General features: G+C 57.4%; 2 protein-coding genes across 4 annotated transcripts; both read left to right on the top strand.

The window, feature by feature from the left end:
• The first annotated feature begins 1237 nt into the window (after nt 1-1237).
• Nucleotides 1238-7286, top strand: ANKRD65 (ankyrin repeat domain 65). Of its 3 annotated transcripts, XM_032494921.1 has the most exons (6): nt 1238-1995; nt 2150-2370; nt 2591-3125; nt 4353-4480; nt 5668-5793; nt 5886-7286. In XM_032494921.1, the coding sequence occupies exons 1-6, from the start codon at nt 1942-1944 to the stop codon at nt 6001-6003; spliced, it is 1182 nt and encodes a 393-aa protein (XP_032350812.1). In that variant the 5' UTR covers nt 1238-1941; the 3' UTR covers nt 6004-7286. The 3 variants fall into 3 exon arrangements, 2 of the variants coding, with proteins under 2 accessions (XP_032350812.1, XP_032350813.1); XR_004325271.1 differs by lacking the exon at nt 5886-7286 and having other exon boundaries at nt 3562-4480; nt 5668-5688; XM_032494922.1 differs by lacking the exon at nt 5668-5793.
• A 244-nt stretch (nt 7287-7530) lies between these two features.
• MRPL20 (mitochondrial ribosomal protein L20) lies at nt 7531-10516 on the top strand. Its single transcript, XM_032494928.1, has 4 exons — nt 7531-7725; nt 7809-7919; nt 8921-8998; nt 10099-10516. Exons 1-4 carry the CDS (start codon nt 7639-7641, stop codon nt 10270-10272), a joined length of 450 nt encoding a protein of 149 aa, XP_032350819.1. The 5' UTR covers nt 7531-7638; the 3' UTR covers nt 10273-10516.
• Nucleotides 10517-12514: the final 1998 nt, after the last annotated feature.

Below are 12514 nucleotides of genomic sequence, written 5' to 3'. Positions count from 1 at the left end.
AAACTTGGTGCCAGAATCCCATCCATCCTGAAAAAAGTGGGAGCACATAATTCTGTTACTTCAAGTAAAGGAGGTATCAGCATTCCTAGCCCATCCGAAAACTCCAAATAATTTCTTCCAATGTGACTAAAATACTCTTAGCACCTAACGGTCTCCCAGGGTTTTCGGGCATAACATACAGTATTTTAAACACCACTTACATAACCAGTTGACAAACTACGCAAGAGGTTGTCTGTGAGCTGAGTGGAGGTGGCCGGACAGCACCACATGCGAACGTTTCCCCTCCCTTAGCCCTTCCAACTCTGCTTCTAACATCTTCCAGGCCCTTCGAGCTCACCTCGGCTCTCTGCGGGCGCCCCGTGTCCACAAAGGTCATCTGCACAAGCGGCCGTGCCCAGGCTGTGACAGGTGTGGCTGCAGCAGGGAAGCAGCTCCTAAGCACAGGGCGCCCCCCTCCCACCCCCGTCCTTGTCATCTTGTCACCCAGGCTTGCTCCTTTCAGCATCCTCCTGCGTCACCCTGTGGGACAGGGTGTGGGGCTGACACCCTTGGTTCCCTTATTTTGGCCGGTGGCTCAGGTAGTAAAATCGTCCGAACCCACCCAGAGCACCTTGCTTCTTTACGGGCTGAATCCGCCAGCCTGTGTGGCATGCCTGATTAACGTCAGGTAGACAGGTATTTTTGTGCAGTGACAAGTGTTAGGAAGAAAATGCAACAGAGGATGAGGCTGCTTCAGATCAGTGGTCAGGCTCGAGGGCCCCTCTGTGGAGGGGATGTCTGAGCTGAGTGACTGAGGCTTACAGGGTGGGGTCCATGTAGCTTGAGGGTGGGATGGGGCCCTTCAGCCCCTTGCCTGGAGACCCACCCTTTGGGCCTGGCTCCTGCAAGGGCCACCCCACTCTGGAGCGTGTACAGGTCAGGGCCTTCAGGACACCTCCTCTCTGGGAGCCGGGAAGGTGCTGGGGTGGGAGCGACTGCCCCCGAGCTGTGCTGCCCCCTGGTGGACAGTCACAAGAAGCAGCTGGAGGGGCGTGGCCACAGCAACCTGCCACACTTTCTCCTGTGTGGGCTCTGGACTAGTGGCCTTACCCAGGGACTGGGGATGGGAAGGCACCTTCAGGGCCAGCCTCCCACCCCGTCCCTCTGTGCCCCAGGGCCCCAGAATCCAAGTGACCAGTCCCGGAGGCCTTATTCAGGCCTCTCCTGTAGCACCACTCTTCCACCTTTCAGACCTGGCTCCTCTCCTAAACAACCCCCCTTTGCCTGGCTCCCTCCTTCCGTTGAGGGTCTGCCCCTTCACGGCCCCTGCTGACTCGCTCAGCCTACTCTCAAGAGGCTTCCTACTCCCACAACTTATCCGGCCACCTGCCGGGTGTCCCAGGTTGATGTTCCTTCCTTTTCCTCATGGAGCATCTTCATAGGGGGAAGGGCCCTACCTCACCCTGTCCACTGCTCCAGCTGGAGTCAGGAGAGAGGCCAGGCTCCAGCACCGAGGGGGTCTTAGCCAGCTGGGACAGGAGTCGGGGTGAGGGGCAGGGCCTGAGGGAGGGACCCACGGGAAGGTATGTGGGTGCCTCCTGGGGTGGGCAAGTCATGGCCCATCATAGACTGAGCTTCTTGGAGGAGCTGTGGTCCATGGGCAAGTCCCTGCCTGCCTGGCCTTTGTCTCCCTGGAGGGAGGCCAAGTCAGAGGCCCTGGAAGTTGGCAGGGGCTGAAGGGTGCTGGGACAGGGGTTGGCAGGCAGGGCCTCCCCTTAAGTTCTGGGTAAACAGTGTGGGGAGGTGGCCCTTAGCCTGGCCCGGGAGGCAGCTCTGCACCACCCCCTCCCAAACAGCTGCAGCTCCAGCCTCCCAGCACGCTGGGAGCAGACACCCCCACCTCTGCACCTGCGGAATAAGTTTCATGAGAGGGCCACCAGGCTGTGGCTGGGCTGGGACAGCATGGAGAAGACCCCCAGCTGGAGGACAGAGGCCCTGGGTGGACTCTCTTCAGAGGTACCTGAGATCCAAGGCCCTCAGAAGGCTAAGTGGTGGCCTGGTTCCCCTGGAGAGATGAGGGGTCCATGCTGGCCTGGAAACAGTGGGCTGGGGCCGGCCTGGGGCCGTCTTGGGGCCTCTAGCATCCATGCAGGATTCGTGTTCCTTCCAGATGGACTCTGGGGTCTTAGCATCTGCGGAGCAGGACATGACAGAGGCGGAGGCAGAGCAGGAGTTGCGGTGGTTGGCGCTGGGCTCCGAGGAGGCTCTGGGAGCTGAGACAGAGGGGCCCAGAGCCCCGCAGGCCTGGGGGCGCCTGCTGAGGGCGGTGTGGAAGGGTCATGTGAGCCTAGTGACTCAGCTGCTGCGGCAAGGGGCCAGTGTGGAGGAGAGGTGAGCTCCAGGGCAGGGCCGGGTATCCTCACAGAGGTGGGGGTGGTGGCTGCTGTCCCTTCACTGGGTGGGAGACGGGAGCAGCAGTCCCTTGGAGGGTGGAGAGGATCCTCTAGTGGGCAAAGGTATGAGGTCTCTTCACTGGGCAGGGGCAGGGGCAGGGGCAGGGGCCCAGTGTCCGTCCCCTCCCTCACCCACGGCGCCCTGCCCCACCCCGCAGGGACCGTGCGGGCAGGACCCCGCTCCACCTGGCTGTCCTGCGTGGCCATGTGCCGCTGGTGCGTCTCCTGCTGCAGCGCGGGGCCCCGGCGGGAGTCGTAGACCGCGCGGGGCGCACGCCACTGCACGAGGCCGCCTGGCACGGGCACTCGCAGGTGGCCGAGCTGCTGCTGCGGCGCGGGGCGCCGACAGCCGCGCGCTGCGGGGCCGGCCTCACGCCGCTGCACTGGGCCGCTGCGCTGGGCCGCACGCTACTGGCCGGGCGCCTGCTGGGCGCGCCGGGCCCCGGCTCCGCGGCGGTGGACGCGCACGGCTGGACGGCAACGCACTGGGCAGCCGCGGCCGGCCGGCTGCCAGTGCTTGAGCTGCTGGTGGCGGGCAGCCACAAGGGCCTGGAGGGCACCCTGCTCGTGGCGACCGCGGCTGGGCGCGCGGGGGCGCTGCGCCTCCTCCTGGCTCGTGGGGCGCGGGTGGACGCCCGGGACGGCGCAGGAGCCACCGCGCTCAGCGTCGCGGCCGGCCTGGGCTGCCAGCAGGTACGTCCCAGACAGGTCCCCAAGTGACCGAGCAGGTGGCGGGGTGGGTCTGGCACCAGGGGCCTGAGTGCCACCCTAACTGTGCTCTGCCTTGTATCCGGCTCGTGGAAGCCCAGGGAGGGCGCCTGGCCCACAGCAACAAGTGTTTATTGAGCACCGGAGTGAATGTGTGTGTGTGTGTGCTTGAGTCCAGCCAGCCCCCAGGCAGCAAGAATGGGCGGTAGGTGGCTCAGGACCATCGGAGGGACAAGCGGAAGCCTCCAGGTAGAGTCCCTCCAGCTGCCTCAGGCGGCAAGGGGCCAGTTCCTTCAATTACCAAATGGGGAAGCAGCATCTGTGAGGGGGCGAAGGCCAGACTCATCTAGGGCAGATGAGTGCTGTGTGGCCCACCTGGGCTACGGACCAGTCCCCACCCTCTCCTGCCCTCCTTTTCCAGGACATGGAGGTGCTGCTTGACCATGGGGCGGACCCAAGCCTCAAGGACAGGCATGGCCGCTCTGCCCTCCACAGGGCTGCTGCAGGTGGACATCTGCCCGCCGTCCAGCTGCTGGCAGCTTGGGGAGCAGAGGTGGACGCTCGGGACTCGTTGGGCCTCACACCCCTGCACCACGCTGCTCGGGGAGGCCACGTGGAGATAGTCACTCACCTCCTGGACAGGGGTGCGGAGGTCGACGCCGCTGGTTGGCTCCGCAAGACCCCCCTGCATTTTGCCATGGAGTGTGGCCACGGCCCCACTGCCGTGCTTTTGCTGAGCTGAGGGGCCAGCTCCACCCTGAGGACGGGGTGGGGTGAGGTGGCCCAGGACCTGGGGCCGGCCCTCTGTGGAGAGCAGGAGGACTTCTGGGGGCACAGAGCCCCAGGGTCCCTGAGCTTCTCACTGCAGGGCCAGAGCAGAACAGAAGGCTCCAGGCTCCCACAGCCTTCACAGAGGATACAGGCACCTTATAGTCTGAAGCCGCCAGCCGGGGAGGCGAGACCAGCGCAGAGGCTCCTGGAGGAGAAGGAAGAAGTGGCTTGAATCCCAGTAACAAGTTTCTGGCCGGACCTGAGACGGCCCCACTGAGTCCGGGGGCCGCGTCACCCCTGCAGCACCAGCCTCTCTGGCAGAGAGACTGAGTTGTGGCAGCAGAGCTGACCAAAAGCTGACGGTCTCTGTTTGTCCACCATGGGGCTGTCACCCTCAGGGCTTCCTCTGTCCGTGGTAGCATTCTTCTTGTGTTTCCTTAGATTCAGTGTTTGTCTGTCGGCGTCCGTTCAATGACTGCAGGACCAAACGAGCGGCCAGTTGTCTTTCTCTCCCCTGCCGTCCCGAGCAGCCTTCTCTCGGTACCCAGCCCTGAACCACCCAGCGCCAGGTATGCCTGTGTGCGCCAGGCCCACTGGACCATCGAACAAGCTGGTCCTCGACTGTGTCCCTGCCCTGCCTCATCTTTCCTGTGGGAACCCCAGTGAAGGCTTGAGCCCCCCACCTCCTGCTCCTGCTTCTACCTCCTGGTTGACACTAGTGCTTCCGCCTGTTTCCCCCAGGAAACCTAAGGAAGAAAAATGGTTTTTTCAATGGCATTAGCCACTCATGGTTATCACTCAGTCATATCTGTAAATTACGCTCCTGTGGTCCAACCACACAGAGGGACAGTTGTCTCCAGTGGCCCCTCTATGTGCTCTCACAGAAAATCATTGCGGTTCGTTGATTGTTCTGGAAGAACGTCTTTAGAGGACAGAGTTCCTCTTTCAAAAGTGAAAACTGTCATGCCAAATGAGCACCTCTGTCCAGGGATTATGGGGGCACTTGGATGTCACTCCTGAGGCAGTGGAAGCCTTGGGGGGGTTTGTGCTTGTGTAACATGGTCCCCGTGGCCCATGGAGCCTGCTCGTGCAGAGTGGGCTGTTCTTGGGACGGGGAGACCAGGAGCAGTGAGATGGTGGTGGCACAGCAGTGGAGATGGGGGAGGCAGGCAGCACCAGGAGGATTTTGTGGGCAGGGCCCTGTGTGCTTGCTGATGGGTTGGAGGTGGGGGGCCAGGGAAAGGGAGACCTCACACTGACCCTAGCGAGGCTTGGGCCCGAGGTGGCGGGGTGAGTGGGAAACCTTAATCGTGATGGGGAGAGCAGGTGCACAGGAGATGAGAATGTGGGAAAGGTGGGGGCTGTGGTGACATCTCTGGTGTCGTCAGAGTAAAGATGGTTTCTAAAGCTCCAGGACACACCAACACCCAGCTTCCAGCACAGCCTGCTGTGCTGCTCCAGAGCCACACACAGCCTGACGGCCTCTCGCCTCCCCTGCTGAGTCCACTATGTCCAGGCACCAGCAGCCTTGGGAGCATTGCCATAACCAGGCAGGCCCCCAGCCTAGCTGGTCTTCTCGTTTGAGCCCCTGACTCCCTGAGGGCTGTTCTCAGAACAGTAGCTATAACCTATTGACTATCCTGCTCACAGTCTCCCCCAGTGACTCCCTCTCCCCAGTGGAGTGTAAACCAAATATGGCATATTGTGTTGTTCACAAATGCTCCAGCGATCTCATCCACCACCGTGCTCTTTCCAGCGCGATCTCCATCCTCCCCCGTCCAGAGCTGGAGTCTGTGTCTCCACCTCTTGACTGTTCTGGCCACCCGAGTCCTGCCGAAGTGATGCCCTATGACTTTCCAAGGTGCAGTGTGGCTGCCACGCTGTAAGGAAGCCTAGGGCCGTGTGCTACACGGGACATTAAAGGCCCTCCTCGACCTCCAGGGCCCACACATCCTGACCAACCTCTATCTCCAGCCTCCCGCTTGCTCATTGGCCCCGGACCCACTCTGGCTCGCTGACCTTGACTACACCAAGCCTCGCACTTGCTGATCCCTGTGCCTGCCCTCAGCCACTGCCTTCTTCACTGGAATAGCACCCTCTCTGGGCACCCTTCTAACGCTATATAAATGGTATCCCCTCAAGGTAAACGTCTTCTTTAAAGGGAATGCCAATAAATACGGAGAGTTAGAAAGTCAGCAATGGACACTCGAGTTGGTGAGTGCAAGTCGTCTTGGAGTGTGGAGGTCACAGAGGGTGCTGCTCAGACACCCTTCAAGGCTCCACCTGTCTTTGAGCTTCAAGTCCACAGCAGTATTTTAGCCAATGGCACACTTTTCCTGGCGGCCCCAGACACTGGCTGAGCTCAGCACAGGCGCTGGGGTCTGGCCATTTCTGCCCAACACAAGATTTCCCAAATAGGCAGTCTCTGCCTCGGAACGACTGGGTCAGCCCAGACGTTGCCCTGTCTGCACTCTCTCTCTCCCACGCGCAAGACAGGATGCAACACCATACTCCTACTTGCATCTCAGCATCTGCTGACAGGAAAGCCTATAACTCTCAAAGCATTTGTTTCTCCACAAGCTACTTATTAGTTACAAAAGTAAAAGTGGGGGAGAAACCTGGCAGGCAATTCCATAATCAAGTGGTTAAAGCTGACATTTTCCATGTTGGGACAGGCCTCCTGATACCATGCACAGAGAAGGACACAATGTAATCTCTGCGGTATTCTGCTAAAAATGTGTAACCCAGTTATAATCACGAGGAGACATCAGATGAACTCAAGTTGAGAGGCATTCTACAAAATAACTAGCCTGGACTTTTCAGGAATGCCAAGGTCAAGAAAAACAAAGAAATGCTGAAGAACTGTTCCAGATTAAGACTGAAAATGAGACACAACAACTATAGGCAGCGCAGGATCCCGGACCGGGGAAAATGCGGTGAAGATCATTTGACAGAACTGGGTATGGACTGTGGTCTAGACAGTAGTATTGCGTTAATCTTGAATTTCCCGATTTTGATCCTTGTGCTGTGACTTGTAAGAGAATGACCTTGTCCTAAGGAAATACACAGTGAAATATTTAGTTATCTTCCACTTCCTCTCAAATGGACCAGAGGAAAAACTCACTGTGTGCTTATGAACATTTATAGCGGGAATGACTTTTAAAAATGGAGCAAATGTAAACAGTTGGTACACTTGGGTAAAGCATATTGGGGAGTTTCTGGAACTAGTCTTGCAACTTTTCTGTAACTTAAAATTATGCCCAGATTTAAAGTTACAAAGGAAGTGCACACTCCCTTCATTGTTTCCTGTAATAATGATAATATAATGGTACCGTGGTAAAATGGTGACAAAATATTCGCAATATTTATATTGTACGTGCCATTCCAATCCTTTCAAAGTGCACAGCTCAGCAGCACAAAGGGGACCTGGACGGTCGGTCGGAGGCAGCGCGGCCCGGCTGGGCTCTGCAGGACCCGCCAACCTCCGCTAGGGGCTCACCTCCAGCCATCACCGCCCCGCCCCGCCCTTCCAGAGCATGCGCACTGGGCAGGGCGAGGGCGCGGGCCCGGAGCGCACGCGCGGCGCCCCAGAAATCGCTGTGTGCGTGTGTGGGGGGGGACCTGACCCGGAAGTGCTCGCGCGGCGGCGGCGGCGGCGGCGGCGGCGGCGGCGGCGGCGGCAACACACGCGGGCGTTGCTGGACTGAGGCGCCGGCCGGCGGGCGCCATGGTCTTCCTGACTGCGCAGCTCTGGCTGCGGAGCCGCCTCACTGACCGCTACTGGCGGGTCCAGGAGGTGCTGAAGCACGCGCAGGTGAGTGTGCCGCGCGCCCCGCGCCCCTGCCCGGCGCGCGCATGGGCCCCGCCGACCGCGTTCTCTCCCATTTCTTGACCCAGCATTTCCGAGGAAGGAAGAATCGGTGCTACCGGCTGGCGGTCAGAGCTGTGACGAAAGCGTTCGTGAAATGCACCCGAGCCCGCAGGCTGAAGAAGAGGAACATGAGGACGGTAAGCCCAGCCCGCGTCGGCCTCCGCCTCGCTGCCCCGGACCCTCCGGAGCTAAGGGCGGCGACTCTGACCCTGGAGAGTCAGCAGTGCCTCACTCGCCGCGGAGGCGGCCCCAGCCCGTAAGCCAGTCGTCCCTGTGCACGTGGTCTGCGAGGACCGGCCTCGGCAGCCCCGCCCTCCCCGTGGGGACCCGCTCAGTCGGGGACACGTGCGCCTGCCGCTGGAGGACAGCGGAGGGTCTCAGCGCAGGGTCCCGGTGCAGCAGCAGTAGCAGCCTTGCACGGAACCTGCTGAACTGCTGAGTCTCAGCACCTCCCCACCCCGCGGGCACCCATTGAATTGAGAGCTCTTGAGGTGGGGCCCAGCAATCTGCGTTCTGACAAACCTTTAGGTAGTTCTGATGCGCATTCAAACTTGAGAACCGCTGAAGCACAGGAAGAAGGTTGACTTGAGTGTGTCTTAAGATTGAGAAAAGAATGCCTTGAAAGAGTCTCTTAGGCCCCACCTTGTTTAGCAGATCTATTCATAGCTTCCCGATCTTTCCCACCTGCCTATAAGCCTTGACTTCCCTGTGGTTGAGGGAACGGACCCTGCTGCTTCTGGCCAGCCAGGTCCTTTGTGAGGCCCCTCCTGCACCTTCCACCTGGATTGTTCCATGCCTGCCTGGCGGCACCCGTCTCACTGGCTGTCACAGTCCATCCGCGGGTCCCTTTGGAGCTGTGCCTGGCAGAGACTCTTGCTCATCTTTGTATAAACGTGTGGAATTAACGCTTCCCAGCGCATGACCTTCTTGCTAACCCTTTAGAAGGAAGCTGGCCTTTGGGTAAAGAGCCCAGGCCTTTGCTCACGGTGTCTGTACTACAGCTTGTTTGCCTGAATAAAACACTGACTTTGGTATTTGCTTTTACAAAAAACCTTTTAATTCAGTTAGAACCTTTGCTGGGAGGTGTGGACATAACATACTGCTAGTTCTGAAGCATCTTAACATTTTCTTATTTCAGCTCTGGATTAATCGAATTACAGCTGCTTCCCAGGAACACGGCCTGAAGTACCCAGCATTCATTGCCAATTTAATTAAGGTATGGTTGAGGATGTGGTTCTGTTGTAACGCTGAATGGCTTCATAAGTCTTCCCAGTTGTCATGGTCCAGCAGCCCATACGGTGGGACGTTAGCGCCCTAACGTTGTTTTCATTCTTGGGGTGCAGTTCTAGCAGCTTCAGGGACTCACCACACTTGCTCTGCCCTTGCCCTGTGGTACCAAGACATGGGCCTTGCTGTTTCCCCATCAAGAAAAAAGATGGAAAGACTTGACTTTAAATTTAAAGTTTAATTTCAAAGTTTTTACACTGAATGAATTCTGATGAGGTAGCAGATCAAGTTGAAACTCATAATCAAAAAGGAGGGGAAACATCTTGGAGGGGAGAGATGAAGCACGTGTCACAAAATCTCTGCATCTGGTGATTATCCTATTTTCTCTGCTTTTGTGTGCACTTAAATTATTTCCCAGAAAGCTGGGGGAGTGGGTGTCATGCTTCTGCCTTATACCAGACCCTGTCTCTGGCACTTCACAGAGATCCTCAGGGTAAGTGTGAGTGTGACACTTCCATTTGACTGAGGGGAGCTGAGGCTCAGAAAGGAGAGGGACTTTGCCCAAGGCCCATGGGTCCCATGTAGTAGAACAGGATCCACTCCTCCTGCGTAGCTGCATTCAGTGCCAGGAGACCCTCCCCTCTTTTTTCTGCACTTCAGGCTCCCTGGCACTGTCCATCCGTTTTCTGATGTTTACTTGGTAGTCTGGCTCTCTTGTGGAAATCAGGAATGCTTGGTTCTGATCCTGGATCCTCTGCTTGTGCCTCTTCTGTGTCTCATTTTTCATCATTTGTAAAATGGGAATTGCGGTTTCCTCTTCCCAGCTGACTTAAAGGGTCACCCCTGGCCAGAAATCTCCAAAGAAGGCCCTTGGTTCCATGGCTGGCACCAGGAGCAATGCCCCCACCCCACCCCTGTCCACACTGACCCTCCAGGGTCCTGCTTCACCACTCCCCTCCCCCTCTGATGCTCACGTGATAATTTGCTGAGGTGATTCAAATCGTAGGATGCTCAGCTGTGTTCCGAGTCTAATTATGTTTCACTGAAATGCATTTTTGATGCTGAAACAGACTCTGGTTCTCTTTCCAGTGCCGGGTGGAGCTCAACAGGAAAGTACTCGCAGACCTAGCCATCTACGAACCAAAGACTTTTAAATCTTTGGCTTCTTTGGCCAAAAGGAGGCGACAGGAAGGATTTGCTGCTGCCTTGGGGGATGGGAAGGAGCCAGAAGGCATTTTTTCCAGGGTGGCACATCACCACTGAAGGAGGACGCCGACACCAACTGTCCTTTGCAGCTGAGCAGCTTAGGGAAAGGCTTTTCCCTGCTGTGATGATTATACTAAAATAGGGGCTAAGAAGTATTTGTGAGCAGTGTAAGTCTGACTTGTGTTTGTGTTCCTTTACACTTCAGTTAACAGCCCTGAGAGAAAAGGCCTGTCTTCTCATTGGCACAGGTTCAGAAATATCTCACATGGATCGTGTAAATAAAGCTTGTGTGGTGTTCAGCTTTTTGAGCTGTGTTCTTTGGCGTCAGCAAACACACTGCAGGTGCACCTGCCTGGGTGCCTGTGATGTGGTGAGCGAGGCTGCCAGGGTGAGAGGGGGTCAACTGAACGTGCGCCTCTAGGAACCTTAGATCCTCCTGCAAGTAGGGGGTAGGGTGCGCCAGGCCTGTGATCTCTGGCCCTGCCCATCCCGCCTGTTTCCAGCAGGGACTCCACGGGTCAGCTCTTCAGCCACTCTGAGCACCAGGCTTCCTGCTGTCTTCCAGCCCAGCAGGCAGCAGGCGGGGTCCCAGTCTCTTGGTCCCAGTCTCACCTGAGCCCCCACAAGTAGGATGACCATCAGATTACTTGGGAAGCCTTAATGTAGGGTTCCAGTCCCTCTCCCAGATACCTGACTTCATTAATAACAGAGTCAAGTCCAGAAGTAACTTCTCAGCACTGCCACTTGTATCCCCACTATCCATTGCATGGGGCCAGGGCCTCCCCTTGCTGTCTCTGGGAGCTAGTTCTGCCCTCGGCCTCGCTCTTCTGCATTTTGAGCCCCTGTAGCTCCCACCTCCTATCTGGTCTGCTATCGGGCTCACCCGATAGCTCTCACGAGCCATCTCCTAGTACCAAAACCCAAGGGATACTGTCAGTCCTGGACCCCAAAGGCCACACACTCCCTTTCCTCTGCTTGCTGCCAACCAGGGTTCTTACCTCACCATTCCTCACACCCTCGGCCCAGGAGAGCTCTTTAGGCCCAGGGTCGCTGTCTGACTCCTGCACTTACCTGGCAATGCCCACCTGGCCCTGCTCCAAAACTCCCATGCTGAGTCTTACGGCGATGCCCTCCTCCATCCTTTGCCAGCAGTCCCCTGGAAGAAATTACTTCTTTGGACCCAACACCCACCTCCAACTGTCCACTTTCCTCCATCCTCGCCACAGGCCAACATCTCTTCTGGCTCCAAATACTGCACTGGCTTCCTAAGAGGCCCCTCCTCCTGGCCCTTGTCACGGTGTCTAATGATGGCCACTGAACTGTAAGCATTTGGAGGCCCGGGGCTGAGTCCTGTTTTGCCACAACCACTGCAGTGGCTGACTACACAGTTCATCCACAGACAACAGGGTAGAGAATACAGAGGGTCCTCTGGTGTGGGGACCAAGTTCTGTGCAGAATGCACTGATGTGGAGGAGCAGCCTTCTCTTTGTTCATCTCGGTAAAGAAAGATGGGGATGTGACAGACAACTGTGGGCTGCTCCTGGCACCCACGCCCCCTCCAGACACAGGACCCAGTTTTCCTTTCATGCAGGCCAAGGACCAGAGCCTGGCTCTGACTGGCTAGAGCCATCAGCTCTTCCCTCTCCTCTAGCTGTTCAGGAAATGGACAGGTAATCCAAGAAGGCCCAATGAGAAGCTCTTTCCTGGGGTTTCTGGATGAGGAAATTATTCCTTTCATGGACAGTGTGCTGCTGTAGCCTGCAAAGAGGAGACATCCCGGACCTGCCAGCCTAGGGGAAGGGGAGACAGGGCACTGTAACCATGTTGCTCACGGGAGTGGAGAAGAGAGAGACTGGGTTTTAGTCGGCACTGTTCCTGAGCTGCAGGGTCAAGTCTCACTTGAGTGAAAGCCAGTGGCGGCCTCTGGGTTTGGGCAGGTTTGAGTTGAGTGCAGTTACTGGCAGATCCCAAGGGTCTGAACCTGCCCCCACCCCAAGCTGTCAGTCATCAAGGCCTTCCCACCATCCTTACACAGGTTCTTGCACTAGTCCTGATGAAACGTTTAGAATAACTGTTCAGCAACAGACAACTAATACTGCGCTAATACTGCATCTGACGTGACAGCAACACTGCTGTCTGGTGATGTAAAAACCACCAGAAGCTGGCAGTCATTAATCCTGAGAGCGCCTGCTACAACCGGTGGGGGAATGGAGGGTCAAACTCCTCGACGGCTTCCCGCTGTTTGCAGTACACAGTCTCAGCCTCTTCCCGTGGCCCCGGGGGGCATCCTAGCCTGGCT

Source organism: Camelus ferus, chromosome 13 (genome assembly GCF_009834535.1).
Source record: "Camelus ferus isolate YT-003-E chromosome 13, BCGSAC_Cfer_1.0, whole genome shotgun sequence".
Lineage (NCBI taxonomy): Eukaryota > Metazoa > Chordata > Mammalia > Artiodactyla > Camelidae > Camelus > Camelus ferus.
The sequence above is the reverse complement of the archived record's forward strand: the minus strand, read 5'-3'. Positions and strand labels throughout refer to the sequence as shown.

What these genes read in the sequence shown, in the direction of transcription:
- ANKRD65 (XM_032494921.1), top strand. Translation starts at nt 1,942, where the DNA reads ATGGAGAAGACCCCCAGCTGGAGGACAGAGGCCCTGGGTGGACTCTCT. An exon ending in CCTGAACCACCCAGCGCCAG is followed by an intron (nt 4,481 to 5,667) that starts GTATGCCTGTGT and finishes TGCTCTTTCCAG; the next exon opens with CGCGATCTCCATCCTCCCCC. An exon ending in TGCAGTGTGGCTGCCACGCT is followed by an intron (nt 5,794 to 5,885) that starts GTAAGGAAGCCT and finishes CTCTATCTCCAG; the next exon opens with CCTCCCGCTTGCTCATTGGC.
- MRPL20 (XM_032494928.1), top strand. Translation starts at nt 7,639, where the DNA reads ATGGTCTTCCTGACTGCGCAGCTCTGGCTGCGGAGCCGCCTCACTGAC. An exon ending in AGGTGCTGAAGCACGCGCAG is followed by an intron (nt 7,726 to 7,808) that starts GTGAGTGTGCCG and finishes TTCTTGACCCAG; the next exon opens with CATTTCCGAGGAAGGAAGAA. An exon ending in TCATTGCCAATTTAATTAAG is followed by an intron (nt 8,999 to 10,098) that starts GTATGGTTGAGG and finishes TTCTCTTTCCAG; the next exon opens with TGCCGGGTGGAGCTCAACAG.